Here is an 18,302-nt window from a genome sequence, read left to right as displayed (position 1 = left end):
TCTAGATCCTCACCTGACTCCAAGTCCGTGGCAGCTCAGACATCAGGAGGACAAGTTCTGCACGTGAAAAACTCACTCCTTTGACACCTGCACCTGAAGCCTTTGAAAGTAAAAAGTTTTAAAGAAACTGCACGGACTGGTTCATCTGCCCCTTAAGGAAGCAGCAGTATGACAGCTCCTCTTTCCTGCCAGACCCTTCCCCAAGAGCATTTTTTTATTAGGTCTGTTTCTCTTTGGGCACCTGTTCTAGGGTTAATATAACTTGCAGCTGTTTAACTCACTGCAGTTCATTATTTCTTATATGATCAGTGAATGTTCATAGGTCCTATCCCAGATGGATTTCCTTTGAAACTCAAAAAAGGTCTGGAGCTGTTGTCTTTGTGAGGCAGTTAATACTACACAACAAGCCAGAAGATTGTTCCACTATTTTTTTGATTGACTAAACAACTAAATTTATTGCTATGACTGTTTTCCATGATCTAAAGCAAAACACCAGCGCTTTTGAAAGATTTTCACTCAGTAGAATTCAGGTATTCAATCACCTATTAGCTTTGCAGGACTCTGCAGTCAGCATAAATAAATGTTAAATGAGCTACTCAATAAAGTGGGAACAGACACCTATCATTTCATAATATCTATACCCAGAAATCAGATGACTGCTTTGTAAAACCAAGCTCACCCATGCAGGCCTTTTTTCCCACACTGCTGTTCCTCTTCTTGGCACCATCTATCAAACTCTTGGACCAAACCCTAAACTTAAACTGAGGCATAGCTGGATTTAAGTCAGTGGAATTTGCAGCATTTTACACCTGCTAGAAATCCCTTATGGAAATCAATCCGGCATTATAATGCAGCAGTGTTTGCCATCAGAAACAGCAAAACAAATCATATGTAACATACAGCTGTTAGGTTATCTAATGAAAAGATCTATTTATAGCTACTTGGCATAGAAGCTAAACTGATAAAGTTCATTGTGTAAGTAGCTGTATTATGCAAAATGCTTTTCACAGCCTGTTGGCAATGTCTTCATCTTCCTGTCTTTTGATGAGTGTCAGACAAAAGAAAGATGGAACCAATCCAGTGATACTGGATGAAAGCAAGGTGACTGGAAAGTTGAAGGCTTGGCCACACAAGTGTAGAGCTCTGCTCTGACGAAAATTGCAAAGCAACAAATTCCTGTTTAATCAACTCTCCCTTTTGCACTTGCTTCTGTGGTCTGTCAGTTATATCCTTTTTGCTTTCTGAAATTGCATCCTCATCTTGTCTGCCTTTGTCTCAGTTCATTTATACTTTTCTTCTTTCACGCAATTCCTCCCTCTGCCTTCTGGTCTCTAACCTTCTCCTCTCCCCCACTGCCATTATTTCATTTTCTCAAAAAATTGGTGGTATAGATAGTAGAAGTAGGTTTTATTCTATAGGTTTCCTCACTCTGTCACCCTTTTTTATGTCCTTTCTCTATTTTCCTTGCCCAGAACTGATTGCACAACTGTTTTCCCTTTTGTTTCTTTAATTTATTTGGATGCCACTAGCTTGACACAATAATGCATTTCAAAATACCCATCTTTCCTCAAAGTTGGAGTTTTCATTTCAAAGGCCACCACAAACAATAGGTTTTCTTGTTGTGGTTTTCAGAACAGCATTCAGAAACAGTGAAATGCTTATTAAGACAGACTGACAAATTTTGATGCTGCTTTAGATTTACATTGTAGAAAAGAGAAAGATTGCTAGAGTAAGCAAGACAATAAGAGATTTTCATGACTTTAGCTTCTCTGCAGTTCCAAATTCACCTCCAGCAGGCTAAAGAGGAACATCACTGCTGTTTGAAAAGTAAGCCTTTTCATCTTGTCTGTGTTCTTGCCATACAGTATGCAGCAGAAGCAGCAAACTGAAGGAAAAATATGCTAGTGTTAACAGATAAAAACAGTGGTCTGTGAGCCACTGTTATTATATAAATCTAGTAATGCTAGTAAATGCAGCTCTGATGTATTTAAGCTCCTGCTTTCAGGAATGGGGTCCAACCTTATCATTCGTCACTCTAAAGGTGCAACTAGGAAAATTATAAGCACATGTTCAAGCTGATGAAAAACACAGATATACTCACAAGTCTGGGCCTTTGCAAAAACTGATGTGGGAAACTTGCACGTGCTCCTTTTTGGAAGGCTTAAAATAATTGATGCAAAGTCTCTTTGCAGAACCTCTCTTTTCTGTAAGCATATTTAAGGAGATATTAAAACTCCAGAAGAGGTTTCTGAGTTCAAACCAAACCTTGTACTGTCAAGTTAAAGGAGCTGCATTAATACAGGATTACACTTTCTTTAGAAAACTTATGTGTACTGTGTAATAATTGAGAATCCTACTTTTTCTTATTGAAGTTTCTTTTTTTCTGTTTATATAGAAAAGCAGTTCTCTTATTTTATCTTTTATTATATTCAGTGATATTTCTACTGAATCATGTTTATTTTTTGCAGAGTTCTGCAAAATCAGTGACTTTTATATTTTTATTATGTTTTGTTATGCAAAACACATTTGCTTGTGAAGTGAATACATATCTTAGTGGAACTTTTAGGCATAAGCTCTTTAAAATTCATTTTCTTTTTCTGGATATAATCTAGATGGCTGTATTAATATTGGGTTTAGCAATGTGACACAGTACATGTTTTTCCATAGATCTACATTCCTTCTATCCACCTTTTTTAGTCCAAAAATGGATAACCAAAATAGACACTCAACTATGTTTTTCCACTTTTATTTGTTTTTAAGTATTTTAACAGGATTTTTCTTGAAAAACATGGACAAACAGAAGTATATGATTTCCCAAAGATTTTTGAAATGTCACGATAAAGGTGGCATACCTGTAATACTGTACTCAAATTTCCATCCCTCCCCCAAAATATTTAGAATAAATACTTAGAGCCAGACTGTGCAAAAATGGAAACAGTAAAAAGTCATTTCCTGTCACAGCCATATTCCAAGATAAGGCACCACTTCTGTTACTGTCTGAATTTGATTCTCTCATCACAGATTTCAAGCTAATCGGGCTTTGTGGTATTAATTCCTGCATAATGAGGACAGTAAGGCCTAAAGGGTGAGAGTTGTGGATTGCTAGCAATAGTAACAGTACCAGCTTTGTACAAAAGACAGAGATGAATGATTCTTACCTATACGCATACACAGAAGCTTCTGTAATGTTTGTATGAGATACAAATAGAGAAAAACAGTGGTCAAAAGAGTTGTTGAAACTAAATCCTGAAGTGGATGCATTTTATCTCAGGACTGAAGAAAGTCCAGAGGAGCAGCTCAAATCTAAATACAACATAATCTAATAATTCTTTCCAGCTCTGTTATCCAGCGCATTTCTGTCACCCAGTAAAGACTTTTGTGTTAAAAAAAAGAAACAAACCAGAAACAAACACACTAGTTACATGAGACACTCATCAAGATTTAGAAGATAAGATTCTGCAGTCTGAGTAGTGTAAATAATCAGATAGACTTTTAAGAAATAAAAAAGAATAATAATAGAATAGTCTGCCAAGTTTTGTTGTTATGGGTCTAGGAAAGAATAAATTACTGAGAAAAATAATTCTTCAGGGCACTTAATATCTTTCCCCTTTAGTTTCTCCTTTATGCTTTTAGTTAATTTCCTACTCTCTTTCTGCCAGTACTATTGCTTACTACTCAGCCCCACAAACCAGCTTGAGTAATTTAACTATAGAGTAAAACAATAGTATTTCTCATTTTCAACATTCCCTAACAAACTCAAGGTTTTTTTAAACAAATAAATACACACAGACATAAGAAATGGGCATTTAGGCCCCGTTTTCACACAAGCTCAAATAGAGTGTAAGATCAGTTCATCATTGTTCTAAGAAATCTGATGAAAAAGGAACTCAGACTTCCAAGTCACACAGAAGTTTTTTATTATTTTACCTGTCATTTAATTAAAATATTACAACTCAGGAAGGGAGCAAGGCTTTGCTTCATTATGCTATGGCCTGCAGTGCTCTCTGAATGAACCAGCTCCAAGTCATATTAACAAAATGGGTTTTTGACACAAGCAAGCACACAGCTGCTTAACCATATGGAAGTGTAGTTGCATGAAGCTCTGTTAACATCCACTTCCCAGCTCCTCACTTACTTCCAAACATGTTGCCCTGGAGCAGGCACTAATCCCCTTTTGTTCCCTTGTGACCTCCTACTCTCTGATTCCTTTGTCCCCATGTAATACCTCAGCTGCACAGGGAGCTCTAGCAGCTCACCCAGCCACGTGACTGTGAACACTGAGAAGCATCCAACCAAGTATTCCAAGTTTTGCACACCCTATTTTAGATTGATAATATATGCCACTGGTATCTGAATATACATGCACCACTTTCGGAAAAACAGATCAAACAATTTTGTATGTGCATTCTACACAGCTGGAATCCTGCAGAGTGGGAAAACCTGCAGCAATACTGGTCTGCAGGGAATTCTTACTGCTCTTCCGGTCACCCATTACGTGTAGGTTTATATATTAATATGGTTTGAGCCTCTTCATTCTGAAGTTTCCTATAGCAAAACTTGAAAGGAAGATAGACGGAGCCCAACACATAGAATTCCACGCTTTGAAAAAACGGATCATAAATTATGCACAGGACAGCTAATGAAGTGCAAACCTATAAAAGGAGTTAAACAGCTAGGCTGATATCAGAAGCATGAAACATATCTAAACCAATTATATTTACCCGATAAACTTACTGATAGGTTTCAAGCTGGCAAAGAAAGAATCGATCTACCATTCACAAGGGCCGATTATTTTCTGTAGAATTTGTCATGGACAAAATTCCTCCTTTTATTAGCACAGAATTGCAGAAGGAGGCTTTTTAACACAGACTTGATTATTTACTCTATTTGATTTTCACCTGTTTGTTTTAAATAACTAACAAGAGAAGAGTCTAGTTCTCCTCCCCCAATGACACTAGAAGCACGCTATAAGAAGGGAGCAAGCCACTCAAACATTTAGCAGATGAAACTTTCCCTAAGGTGTGACAAACTAATTAGGTAGCTTCTGGAACCTCATCAAAATTCACATGACTGCACTGAAATACAAAATCAGAATCCACTACCAAGTGCACAGTCTCTACCTAACCATCTCTGAACAAAATGCATGCTCATTCCCCATGGGCTTCAGGCACTGCATCCCATCTGTGCTCTCATTTGTCTGTGAGCTGTGTACATAGGCTGGTATTCTGCTCCCACACCCTTCTGAAAAGTGCCTGGTGCTTGAGGAGGCACTTTATACATAACATACAATTTCCTATGCTCAGGAAAGCAAACCATACCATATAAACACAATTCTATGTTGCAGGTTGACCAAAGACAGGCTGGCCTTTGCAAAGACGAATCCAACCACTGCAGCTTCCCATCCAGGGGAGCAAGTTACTCTGTGTTAATATCACATCTTGAACTGCAACAGCAAGAGGACAGGGACACAGCTCATTTCCTGAGCACACCCTGCAGAGAACACAGCTGAGGACCCTGCAATACAATTTCCAAATGGAGTTTGGAGAGATTTGTTTCTGAACACAAGCACCTGAGTTTGCTCTTTACTAGATGTGAATACACACCTCAATGCTCCTGGAGAGCACTGAGAGAGCAATACAATGCATGACACCCTGGAGATACCGTAGTTGTTTCTGGTTCGTTTGGAAGCTGTCCGGGCATTAGGGGGGGAAAGAAAAGCTCACTGCTACTTCAGTTCCTGACACAATCTTGATTTTCTTCCATGCAGATTAATTTTCAAAGCAAACTCTGAGTGTTTCAAGTAGCCTCAGGCTTTCCTTTAACAGGTGCATAAGAATAAAGTGACAGGCTTTAGGGAGGAGGAGGGAATAAAGTAATATTTTGAATGCTTCCTTTACTGTTAGATATCGGCAGCATTTATTCTAACATATCACCTAATCTAAAGTCATGTCAATGGAAAGGCTTCACCAGAGACTGCAACAAATTGTTTATTCAATAAAGGTCATTCAGTTGGTGCTGTTCATCATTTAGTTCCACTGTGATTGTAAGCCCAGCTCTGACATTTAACAATTTAAAGGTAGGTAGGGTTATATTTCCAATACTAGTTTCATTGCAAGACAGAATTCTAGTAAAATTGTTTTGAAGATGCAGTGTGAAAATGTTTCTTCTTATTTAAAGGCAGTGAGGCTTTTGACAGGTCTGAGCTACACATCTCATGGCTTTGTTTACCTTGTTTAAGAATAAAGTGACAATTTGCTGTTTCTAAATATATTGAAAAAGTGTTTTATAGCATACTTTCCCTTTGAAGTCAATATAAAAATAATTTAAAAAGAGAAGTAGAAAAATGCGGAAAGTCTTTGCCTGCTTTGTTTTTGTTAGAAACTGCTCTGGGAAGTTTTCTCTCTCCTCACATTGCAGCTTTCTCTGTTTGTGCAGAGCAGAAGCTTTATAAAAGAAGTTTAGCCCTTGTGATTGCAAAGACAGCTTTCTAACGTACACAGATATCAGCAGGTATTAAAGGCTGTATGCCAGTCCAAACACTTTGCCTTGTCTTTTCCCAGTGATCTGTGGTACCTGCACTCTGCTTCCTACCACAGAGGAGATAATAAGAGAATCCAGTCTTTCAGTTCCTAGAGGATACTTTCATCCATGTTGACTCCAAGCCAAAAAGCTCTCTCTTATCTTTTTCCCCCTTCTTTGCCATACCTGATGTTTCTTCACACAACAGAGTTCCAAAAGAAAAAAAAAGAAAAAGAAAAAAAAGCCAAAAGAGAGAGAGAGGAGTGAATTAGAAGTTAAGGGAATGAGGCACAGACAGGAGTCAAACTTGAAGTGCTGAGCAGTACCCAAGAGAATGCAAAGAAATTTCTGGCTATTCCAACACCCATGTTTGAGTAGCAGGAGTGAAGAGACCTTGCTAGTAGCTATCTGGTTGAGTTACTGTTCCTGATGCATGCACTAAAAGATGGTGAAAGGTGGAGCCAGATGGGAATGAAGCCTTGGAGGGAGGAAAGATGAATTTTCGGAAGGGAAAGGAGAGCAAGGCAAACAACTTTTCAGAAATTAAGTAACAATTAATCAGTATGACCTTTCTTTTGAAGTCTTCAGGATATTTTTGGTAATGTCTACTTGTAATATTCAGTTGTGAGATGCCTCTGCAGGTATTATTGAACTGTAGAGAAGGTGTGGCTCCAGGTACAAAGCACATACAAATAGAATTGTTATGTAAAAACAGAGTTGTCATATTTCCCAGACAAAAGTACTACAGACACACTGCAGCTTGTAGAGCATGCTCAGTAAGCCCAGTATATCTCAAATACAGCAGATGCATTACATTTGAACAGATAAGCTGGACAACAGTTACATGGTGAGCTGACACTTCCTATAGCACCGGACTCAGTGTACAGGCACTGTAGAGCTGATCAGCATGCCCACAGTGGGTAATCTTCAGCATGTCTCGCTATACAGTGAGTTAGACCTACCTGATAAAAATTAGTACCACTTGATACTGTGGAGATACTCCCCAGTCCCAGACCTCCAGAGGCTCACAACATCACGACCAGATTTCCTATCCAGTAGCAACTCTGCTCTGTTTGCAGACACATCTGCATATTCACAATCCACAAACTTAAACTACTCCTAATGTGGAGACACAAGGTACCAACTAACACACCATAAAAAACTGCACAAGTGCACACTTCTGCTGTGTGCACTCCAGACTAGTCTTTTTCACCCCTCCCATCCTCTCTGGTCACAGTTCATTGCTACAAAACTCCTGAAGTAAGATGAGTTATGGCACAAACCTGGAATGTAATCACAGACCTTTACACCTTCAATCTAAAGTCCTCCCAGCAGTTACTGTAGTGGCATGCCTCACATGTTTCAGAGAAAAATTAACTAGATCTTTCACCATATTATACTCCATCGTTCTAATTTCAGCAATGCCACAACATAGATTCATTGTGTTTAAATAACACTTGTAACTTAATGTAATATATGTCTGACCACAAAGCCTTTCTTCATCTGAGTCACATTTTTAAAATGATGTATGTTTAAATGAGTATGTGTAGCTCCACTGTTCTTCAGCCATTCCTATTATACAATGGTTATCTAATCTTTCTGTGCGCCAGTCAGTTATAGCCTCAGGATATTCAGAATCTGCTGCAGTTATGAAAAGAGAAACATCATCATCATCAATGCATGTCTCATACAGAGAATTTAAACACTACAAAAAACCAAAGTGCTAAAAAACTGTTAGCTCAATAGCCCAAGATATTTCTTAGAAAACCATATGAACTAATTCAACAAATATGCCACGCAGTAGCTTAGAAATAAAATTCTACATCATTCATTTGTCAAATTCCAGTCATGCAGAATTAATGCAGTACACAAGAAACCACATGCTCTTTCTAATAACATGAACTCTGCAGAAAATGGTTGAGATTCTTTCCTTCATTCATTTTAGCAATTTTCCCACCGCCCAGGTTAATTGTTTAAAATGGTATCCTGTTCAGCAGAATAAATAATAAAATACAGCTGCATCCTTCAACAGTGAGCACTTCTAGCTACACAATGAAAACTGGAGGGACCAAGAGAAGACTGAAGAAACTTACTATTTAATTTTCAGCTAGATAAAAAGGGCCTTGCTCTGGAAGGCAGGAGTTCAGAGCATCTAGGCTTTTCTGGGGACCTGTTCAGACCTGAAGTCAGTTTCAAATGTTACCAGAATCAGATTATGTGTTCCCTGACACTGTAGGTGCTAAGAACTGCTGGGTAGCTTCCTTCACTCTCTCTCTCTCTCTCTGGCCCCATGAACCGTGCACTCTCTGCTGAACGACATACTAAGTCTCGTAAGACAGTTGCAGAAGGTCCTAGCCCACTCTTCCCTATAGCCACTTGGTTAGGGCACTCTTCCAGAAAAAGATGTGGGATTGAATTGATGTAGGCTAAGGCAATAAACTCAGGCGTCAACCTTCCGGACCGGGTGGCACCACCATTTTCAGATGTTTTTTTGAAGAAAATTCTGTTGAACTTTATAGTGTGAGGCATGTTCAGACCAAACCTACTAGATATACCATTTGGGAACCTAGATTTTGGATGCCAAATTTGCAAATCCAGACTAGGATAAACTATCGGGACACTTGGCTCCAGCAAGGCAGATGTTCTTTGTATGAACAATGCCATATGCAAGTACTCAGCAAATTTCATTTAGGTCCTATTGAACTGCACATTCCCAAGAACACAGGAGGGTTTTGTAGAGAGCACTCTAAAGCTGTCTTAAAAATTATTTGGTGTAATATTCAGCACATTTCTTCTATGTTGATCCCACACTGGGCATCTATGTAGTTCTGCGGCTCTAGGCTGAAGCAATAAATAGCAAGGAGACAGTAACTGCTTGTCATTAATAGTTCTCTTTTTTTGCAGTTTATTCGGACATTTCCCTCCCTTTCAGACCTCTTTTCTGGTGAACAAGACTGTTTGGTCCTAGGGCATAGTGCCCCCACACAATACTCAGCCAACTGGCCTGGGACGAAATGACCCTGAGACTGCAAAATCTGAGATGTCCTTCTCAGTTCAGTGATGCTGCAGTGATGATAAACTGGATGCTCAAAAGCTCTTTTCTTGCTGGGATTATAACTCATTGTTGAATTTTCAGTTAAAACCCAGTTCAGATTTGTGACAAAATATGGTTGCTTCACAGCTTCTTCTGAGATTTTAATGGAGAAGTGTCACTGAGTCATTTGCTATAAAGATTACAAAAGTTTATCTTGTCTGACATGCTGAAGCTATGAAGGTGAAAAGTTTGGTTCCAATTATGAATCATATTGTTCTAAATCCAGTTCCCATACTTCATGTTGAAACATTTCATGAGTGCTTGCATTACAAGCTGCTAAACACAAGCATAGTTAATAGAAGGATGCAGAGGCAGAACTTGCCTTTCCACTGGTTTCAGACTATTTTTTCCTTTCTGAACAACGGACTGGAGTACTCTTCCTACATAAGGGCATTTGATTCCTTCATGTAAAAATCAGTACACCTGGAATTATTTAACATTACAAAGCAAAGCCCTCTTCTCACTGAAATCAGTGCAAAACTATCAATGAATTGAATGGAAACAGTATTTGGCTCTCAGAACTAGCAAGTACTGTGCTTTTCAAATAATGGTATCTATGACTGATATGTACACCACTACATTAAAACTTTAGATAAACTAAAAGATTATCTCTATCCATCTACCACCCTCTTCTGTACTTCGACTCCAAGCAACTTCCAAGACTGTCTTGATTCTTTAAGAAGCTTGATCATAGCTAAAAGCATGTTACTTTTGAAATGAGACTTTCTTAACTCTGTAAGCAACTTCCTTCTTTTTCTCCCACCTAGTCACACAGGCCCATTTTCCTAAGGTCTTGCTGTCCTCTAGTGGTGAAGAGCTATGACATTTAGAATTATGGGAGCTTTTAAAGGTAGATGTCCTCTCCTTCATTATGATTTTCATCAGCTCTGTAGGTAATTTTCAAGCCTCTCAAGACATGAATTCTTGAAAGAAGCTGCTGATCTCAGCTTGATAGACTATAATAAAGTTACTGAGTGAAATGTGGTAAGTTCAACAGCTATTTGAACTTGGAGCTATGCTCCAAGGTAGAATTCGTTAGGTAATTTACAATTAACCCCCTGTATATTGTTTTATTTTTAGCTTAGAAAAAAAAATCAGATGCATTAGAAATTCTCATAAAACATGCCTGTAAAAATATATAGTAAGTCTTAAGACTTTGGACAGGATTTTCAGCACATTTCTTCAGACTTCAATTGTAGTCTTCTGTTACAAAGGCGAAGATTAAGACAAAGTCCTGCTTATAAATGTGAACTTCTAACTTGCTGATCTAATGATGAACTGTGATCAGTTTCTGAGACATTGTGTCTCCTATATCCACTTACAGCACCTCAAATTACTAGAACCCCAGGTATGCAATTTCATGTTGGATCACAGAAAGACTCTGCAAAGGTGCAAGTCAGTCATACGATGGATATATCCCCAGCCATGTTGTGGCATATCAAAAAGGGGAAGATACCTACCTCCCCATCTTCTAGCAGACATTTCCTCAGCTGCATACAATACCACTGCCTCTTTTTTGCTCCAGGACCCCTCTCTCCAGTCACAGTGGTTGGTGAATCATGGAATTGCTGCTCAGCTGCTGCTCAGCATGCGGGTCTCAGAGCAGGACAGAGGCAGATTCTTTTCATGCAGCTGAATGAAATGCAAGCGCCACAGCAGGGCTGAGACAACAAAGTAACTCTCATGCTCAGCGCTTAAGATCTGGCAGGTTCAGACTTTTTTGGAATGACAGAAGTGCTAGATTCAAAAAATGGTCATCTCAATTGGAAGACTCTCTCTGACTTGGCTATGTTTTGCATCAGGCCTCATGCTATACAAAACTAAGAAGCTGACTGAGTAGGCAAGTCATTTGGTTTATCCAGGCTTGCACTTACTGCACAGGCTAGATTACTGGGAAAAGCCAACCAGTTAGTGAAGAACAGCACAATAACAGGTAACCTTTCAGAGCAGGGTCTTCATCATCACTAAAAAGAAGGAGGCAGAACATATACTCCAGGACAAAACTAATCTTTTAAAAACTACCACGCTACTTCCTCTCACCACATGTCCTCAGCACAGCTCTCTTAACCATGCTGTGGTTGACACAGATATTTTTGAATAATGAATGACATCATAAAAAATGGTTAACTTGATTCAGTGTAGGCACAAACAATTTAATAGAGATTTATGAAGGGCTTCTAACATACTTGGCCTATACTTGTGGTATGTAATCTCAAAAGTTACTCCGAAGTCTGAGTGAAAAAAAAGGATGGTGTGTAAAAGTTTGTTCAGCTGCCTTTCACCTAAAGTATCTTCTGTTTTCAGATAATTATGAATATTTATTCTAATCATAGCAAAACTCCTGTTTTTAAAGGGTAGTCAATCTGCCCAATCTATAATCTCAAAATCAGATTCCTTTTATCTTGCTACTTCCTGACCTTGTATGTTAAATTTTACAGGAATACATGGGTAATAACACACTGGATATATTATTTTGTAAAAGACACATTTGCTAACTTGGAGCTGAATGTAATAATGTATGTAAAAAATAAAGCAATTCTGTTTGTTGAACTACATAGGTACTTTCATTTTTAAACTAATAAAAGACGCTGCACAGGGCAGACTCAAAAGATCCTGAAACCAACCTTCTTTCAGAAGTGCAGTTCTTGCAGCTGTAGTTATCTCCAAGGGACAGATCCTCATATCCATAGATTTTGGTTGCTAACATTCAACAAAAGTTCCTAAAATGAAATAAAGTCAAGATTAAGAAAATTCAACATGACATGTAGTAATACAGTGGATATATTAAAGACAAAAGCAATATCCCTAAAGATATCATGCAGATATTTTTAAACTTTAACCCAGCAGATTTGTATATAAGAGCAAATAAAGTTTTAACAACGTTCACGTAAAATTGTTTATGCCATACAAATGCTGTTGGACCAAGCACAAAGGTCCACGGGCTTCTAAGTTACACAGCAAAAAAATCTCAGTAGGAGGGGAATTCTGGCAGAGTAGATGTTCCATGGTGGATCAGGAATATGGATTGTATATGCACCATGGAAGGGCAGGTAAAAGAGTAAGGTTTTCAGAGGGCCAACAAATCTACTGTATTTCTGATTATGTATGTGGTTTCGGCAATGGAAAGCAGTCTTGTTCCTTTAGAGTTCTAGTCATGAAGGAGCTTTACAAACTAAAGGTTCTCATCTGATAAACAGATCTCACACATGAATTGGCCTAATAACCCCTCTATACTGGATAAATGATAGGAACGTTAAACATGAAGCTGCTCAAGTATTCCAAATGTCTGTGCTGACTGATGAAGAACTTCATGACACAGTTGACCCAGCACCAGTGTCCTCAAAGGACTATGGGCTGACCTGCTCCTGTTGAAGGTTAAAAAATAATGTAAGATGACAAGGCCATTTTTGAAGAACTTGATCTGGTATTTTCTCCATTCATCAATTTTCAGGATCAATTTATTTTTGAAAGTTAAGACTGCTTGTCCTCAGATTTTCTGAGGCACTATTTCCAACAGCTGTACACAGATATGAACAGTTAGATGTCCTTCCGAATTGTACTAAAGGGGGATTTAAGCCAATCTTTGCAAGTTTACAAATTAGATGTTGAAGCAAGCTATTTGAATCTCTAAACATCAGGAAAACCAATCCATGAAACAACAGGGAAGCAGTTAATTTTTCTGTTTAGAAAGGCTTGTGTTAATACAGTCTCTCGTCTCCGTAAAATTCCTGTAAAGCATCCAGAGTCAACATCAGAGAAACGGCTTCTACAGGTCTTCCAATATATTTGTTACTGTCAAGCGGATTATTTGAAAGAATCCAGGAGCTTTTACAAACCTGCACTTTTTATTCTAGGCTTAAAGCCTGGAGATTTTGACTTTCATGAACTCGGAACATGAGAAGAACTCAGCTCAAGCACAAGCATGAACACATTTTTAATTATTCCCAGAGCTCAAACAGCAGGACAGTGGAGGAACAGCCTGACACCAACATGCAAATGCAGAAACCCTGGAGTCTTGTTTTGTTACCAAATTTTAAGCTCATTCACTGAATCTGCTAGTACTGCACAGGCCATGTTAATGTCAATATTAGGGAAGACATAGTAGCACCCTTCGTCTTCCCACAATTATCTCATATTTCATATCTGCCTTTGTCACTGAAATAGGGTTTAACTAACTGAAACAGATCACTAATGTAGCCATATACAGCCATATACAGGAGTTATTTTTCCCCATGAAAACGTAGGGGGAAAGTTTGGGTAAAATCATATCAGTGGCAAATAGTGCATATTCCCCAAACCTAGAATTTTCACTCAAGGAAATAAAACAATTCCTTTTTTTCGCTGTACACGAGTAAGTAACTTTTTCCCTCCAAAAGAATTTGAGATCCAGGATATCATTCGAAAGATACTCTACAAGACTGTTTTTCTCCTCTTACAATAGATCATGGCTAATATATCAGGCACATGCTAGGCAAAATCTGCTTTAAAGTAACTATATTTATTTTTCATGTTGACATAAAACAGGTTCTGAGATTTGGGAATGAACTGACATTCTCGTGAGTCTCAGCGATCTATTTTTCCATAATTCCCAGGACGGGTGAAGGAACCAGACAAGGCTTTTGAAGAGGCAGACAGAGGGAAATGGTGCATAACTGTGCCTTCGGCATACAAAATTGAACTCTCAGGAGAGAGAGAATGCACTTGCTTGGAAAAAAGTTGTTACAAATATGCAGCATCTAAGAACAATTTAAGGGGAAGATAAATCTATGACTGCCTTATTCCAAAGACAGAAATTCCTCAAAAAGTTAATTCAAAAGCTTAAAGAGCTGTGGAAGCATGGCAAGAACAAGCAAGCGCAAGCACCGAACTTGGGCGTGAGACGTAGCACCACTTCCTGGCGCCCGTCTTGGTGAACCGAGTACCGGCAGTTCTCACTTTTTCTTCATTAGTGTGTGCTAACTGGTCTCAAAGATCACTGTTTCAGGGTGCGGAGGGATAATCCCACACAGGGTCTCCATCTTGTAAAAATTTAGCCGGGGTGCGAGCCGCGTGTTAGTTGGCTGGGGAGAACCAGGAGGTGCCGCACACCTGTAAATAACTCTGGTGCTGGCACGATTCCAGGACGGCCGACAGCCCAGCGGGGTGACGCCTTTTGGAAGGAAAACGCCTTCACGACACCACAGGGGCGGCCGGGGCTGCCTGCAGGCCGGCTGCCGGTGAGCGGCCGGCGCTGGGGGACCAGCGGAGGCGGCAGGGCCCAGGACAAGAGGCTTCGTTACTTCTCAGGTCAACTCCTTTTAAAACAAAACAAAGCAAAGCAAAACCCCCCCGAAACAAAAAAATAAAAGCCCGGATTTTTTTTCAGAGAGCTTCCCCTCCCCCGCGGGGCCCTCCCCAAAACCGCCGCCCGCCCCAGGCTGGTCCGTCCCTGAAGGCAGAGTGGGACGGGGCGGCGGCGGCGGCGGACGGAGGGAGGGGCAGGGGGGGCGGCGGCGGCGGCGGCGGCGGACGGAGGGAGGGGCAGGGGGGGCGGCGGCGGCGGCGGCGGCTTCCTCCCGGCCTGCCCTCAGCGTCCGGCTCCTCGGCGCGGGGCGGGGAGGTGCCTGCGGGCCGGGCCGGGGCCGGGGCCGGGGCCGGGAGACCCCCGCCTCGCTCGCCGCCGTGTCGGAGCGGCGCCGCGGCCATGGGGACGGCGTCGTCGCTGGTGAGCCCGGCGGGCGGCGTCGGGGAGGTGATCGAGGACACGTACGGCGGCGGCGAGGCCTGCGAGATCCCGGTGGAGGTGAAGCCCAAGGCGCGGCTGCTGCGCAGCTCCCTGCGGCGCGTCGGGGCGGCGCGGCCCGGCGGGCTGCTGGGCGCCAGCTTCAAGTCGACGGCGTCGGTGCAGGAGCTGGAGTGTGCGGCCGAGTACGAGCGCCTCAAGAAGGAGTACGAGATCTTCCGCGTCAGCAAGAACAACGAGGTGGCCTCGATGGTGAAGAAGGAGGCCAAGCTGGACCGGGAGAACAAGCGGCTGCGCGCAGAGCTGCAGGTGGCCGGGGCCGGGCGGCGGGATGCGGCTGGCGCGGTCGCCGGAGGGAGGGCGAGAGGTGTAGAATGCTCACGTAGCTGCCGTATTTAGGCCTCCGAGGCTGAAAACTGATCTGCTGCTAACCCGTTAGCACCGTTGCTTCCCTTCAGAGTAATGGCGTGTTACATCTTTTCAGGCGCTTCAGAAAACGTACCAGAAAATACTGAGAGAGAAGGAGAGCGCGTTGGAGGCCAAATACCAGGCCATGGAGAGAGCTGCTACGTTTGAACATGATCGAGACAAAGTCAAAAGGCAGTTCAAGGTGTGGCTTGATTTTTCTTTCTCTGGGGAAGTGACCAAGAAAAAGGTGAAGGTGTCGCTTGGTCCCATTCGCCTGATGAACTCTTCTGCAGCAGAGGTCATGAGGCGCCCTCCTTCTTAAAAAAGTTGCAGTATCATAGCTGTAGCTGATTATTTCCTTCAAGATAATCCTACCGACCTTCTCTGCAAAACTAAGAGAAAATTTATAGATTAATGAGAAAATAACTTCTTACATATTAAAAAGAGACTGTGCAGTGATGAATCTGCAGCTAAATTCCTGTGTCATTCCAACACTGGTCCTTGCAGCTTTTGTACCTGAGAGTGACAAGAAAACACAGGCTGCACAACTGTTACGTGTTGGAGGAATGTATAGATTTAAACACAGACTTTAATTATTTCTGAGTAAATTGTATATTTAGCACTGTAATGTTAAGTGTTAGCTTACATGAGAGAAAAGCGTGTGTGGTACATCTCTTTTGGCTGCTGAAAGAGAGGCAGCTAAGGAAAAGTGTAAAGGCTTTACCTTTAGGATGACTTGAAAAGCCAAGTGGATGCTTCTGCTTTTCCCTTGCTGCAGACGATGGTACTTCTACCACCCAAAATAAGGCAATAGGCCCAGTTTTTGCACTGTTTTCAAGATTACTGACATCCTTAAGTGTAACGGGGATTAGTGTCTGGTAGATATGTAAAAGAGAACTGGCTTTGACCTTCTTCAGTAAATCAGACTTGAAGAGGAGTTCAAATATTTGTATTTAAATTGATGTTCATCGTTTTCCTCCCCCGGTGATGGTAATATTGTACAAACAGGACAGCTGGAGATGCTTGATCACTTTTTATTTTAGAAAATTTAAATTACCACAGCAATCAAAAATATATGCAAGTTCATATGTAAACATAAAAATACATGCAAAAATAAAAGGAGACCTTTGAAAAAAGTTATAGCAATTTTTAAAAAGACCAAACTTTAGAAGATTAAGAAAATTATTTCCCATTTTTAATGAGTTTCTCATATTTAGGCAGACTCCTACCTTTCAGAATGATATGCTAAGGTTTAAAAGAGGAAAAATTTAAAAATAGATTATTTCTAACTATAATTTTCAACTAGTTTTTAAGCTCCTGATGGTTTTTTGCTCACATTTTCAAGCCTTTCCCTGCTAAATGCATGCTAAAAGCTTATATTTGCAAGTGAAGGTGGATAATAGGAATCCAGAAACTGATACTGAATTTCCAGAGATGTGTGGTTTGTACTCGTAGATTTTTAGGGAAACTAAAGAAAATGAGATTCAGGACTTACTGAGGGCCAAACGAGAACTGGAAGCAAAACTTCAGAGGCTGCAGGCCCAAGGAATCCAAGTGTTTGATCCCGAAGAGTCTGATTCTGATGACAATTGTACAGATGTTACAGGTGAGAATTCCATCCTTTGCATTTTATGTTGAAATATGACTGAAGTCTATGAATGATAAAGAATAAGACAAATATTTATATTCTGTTGATAAAAGGTTTATTAATCTGGGTTTAAAAGCAACATAAAATATTTCTAAAGGATAAAGGGAGCTGACTTTACAACCGTAGGTTATATTGTGGAGATCCTAAATTTGTGGTCATATTCATGGATCGATGAAGAAAATGGAGCATAGTCTAAACACAGTGACTTGAAACTTTCTTCAAGTTGTTCCATGAACAGTTCTGAGTTTTATGTTCTCTTCTGAGCTTTCTTCTGCATTTTCTGATTGTAGATCTCGGAGATTGTATTCCAAAAGATCCAGAAGTACGCAGTTGAAACTAGAGGGTATCGTAGATAGACTTGCTGTCCATGGATGATGAAGTATTCCAGGCTCAGCTGCTGAACTGTTCAAAATAGCAGTCAGATATTTAACAAACATGAACTTACCAAAACAATCACTTCATCAAAGAATTTTTTGAAAGGGAAGTCCTAGCAAACTTAATGACATACAGGGCGAAACCCTGCAAAAGCCCAGTGGTACAGATTGTCTTGTTTTCTTTTGTATGCTTTTTCTGTCTTTTTTTGTTAAATTCATTTTTGAATTTTTACTTCCCTTTCTACTTTTTTCTAAATCTTTCTCATTTTCCTTATTTTCTGCTTGTAAGTTTTATTTAGTGCCTTGAAAGTTACATATTGGTTGGCAGAGCTGCGATACAAGCATATGGCGAAGAGATACTGTGAAAGCTCTTTCACACAGTGCAGAAAATTTATTTCAGTCCTGACCTACAGCCTCTTCATGCTGTTTTAATTGCAGAACTTTCCTGAACAAAAGTTGAACAAAGATTTTGTAATGTGCACAAATGACTGCAACAGTACTGTGAACTGTTTTCCTTTATGTGATCCAAGTCAGCAT

At 40.3% G+C, this 18,302-nt stretch overlaps 1 protein-coding gene across 7 annotated transcripts in view; it reads left to right on the top strand.

The window, feature by feature from the left end:
• Window positions 1–15,154: 15,154 nt before the first annotated feature.
• The window catches only part of NPHP3 (nephrocystin 3), a 29,009-nt gene continuing 25,861 nt past the window's right edge, over window positions 15,155–18,302 (top strand). For all 7 annotated transcript variants that reach the window (XM_026094050.2, XM_064506410.1, XM_026094046.2 and 4 more), the window contains exons 1-3: window positions 15,155–15,644; window positions 15,820–15,945; window positions 17,199–17,349. In XM_026094050.2, the coding sequence (XP_025949835.2) occupies window positions 15,297–15,644; window positions 15,820–15,945; window positions 17,199–17,349 (625 nt within the window). In that variant the 5' untranslated portion in view covers window positions 15,155–15,296. The remainder of the gene's footprint in view (window positions 15,645–15,819; window positions 15,946–17,198; window positions 17,350–18,302) is intronic.

Source organism: Dromaius novaehollandiae, chromosome 2 (genome assembly GCF_036370855.1).
Source record: "Dromaius novaehollandiae isolate bDroNov1 chromosome 2, bDroNov1.hap1, whole genome shotgun sequence".
Classification (NCBI taxonomy): Eukaryota; Metazoa; Chordata; class Aves; order Casuariiformes; family Dromaiidae; genus Dromaius; species Dromaius novaehollandiae.
Note: the sequence above shows the minus strand (reverse complement) of the source record. Positions and strands in the feature narration are given on the sequence as shown.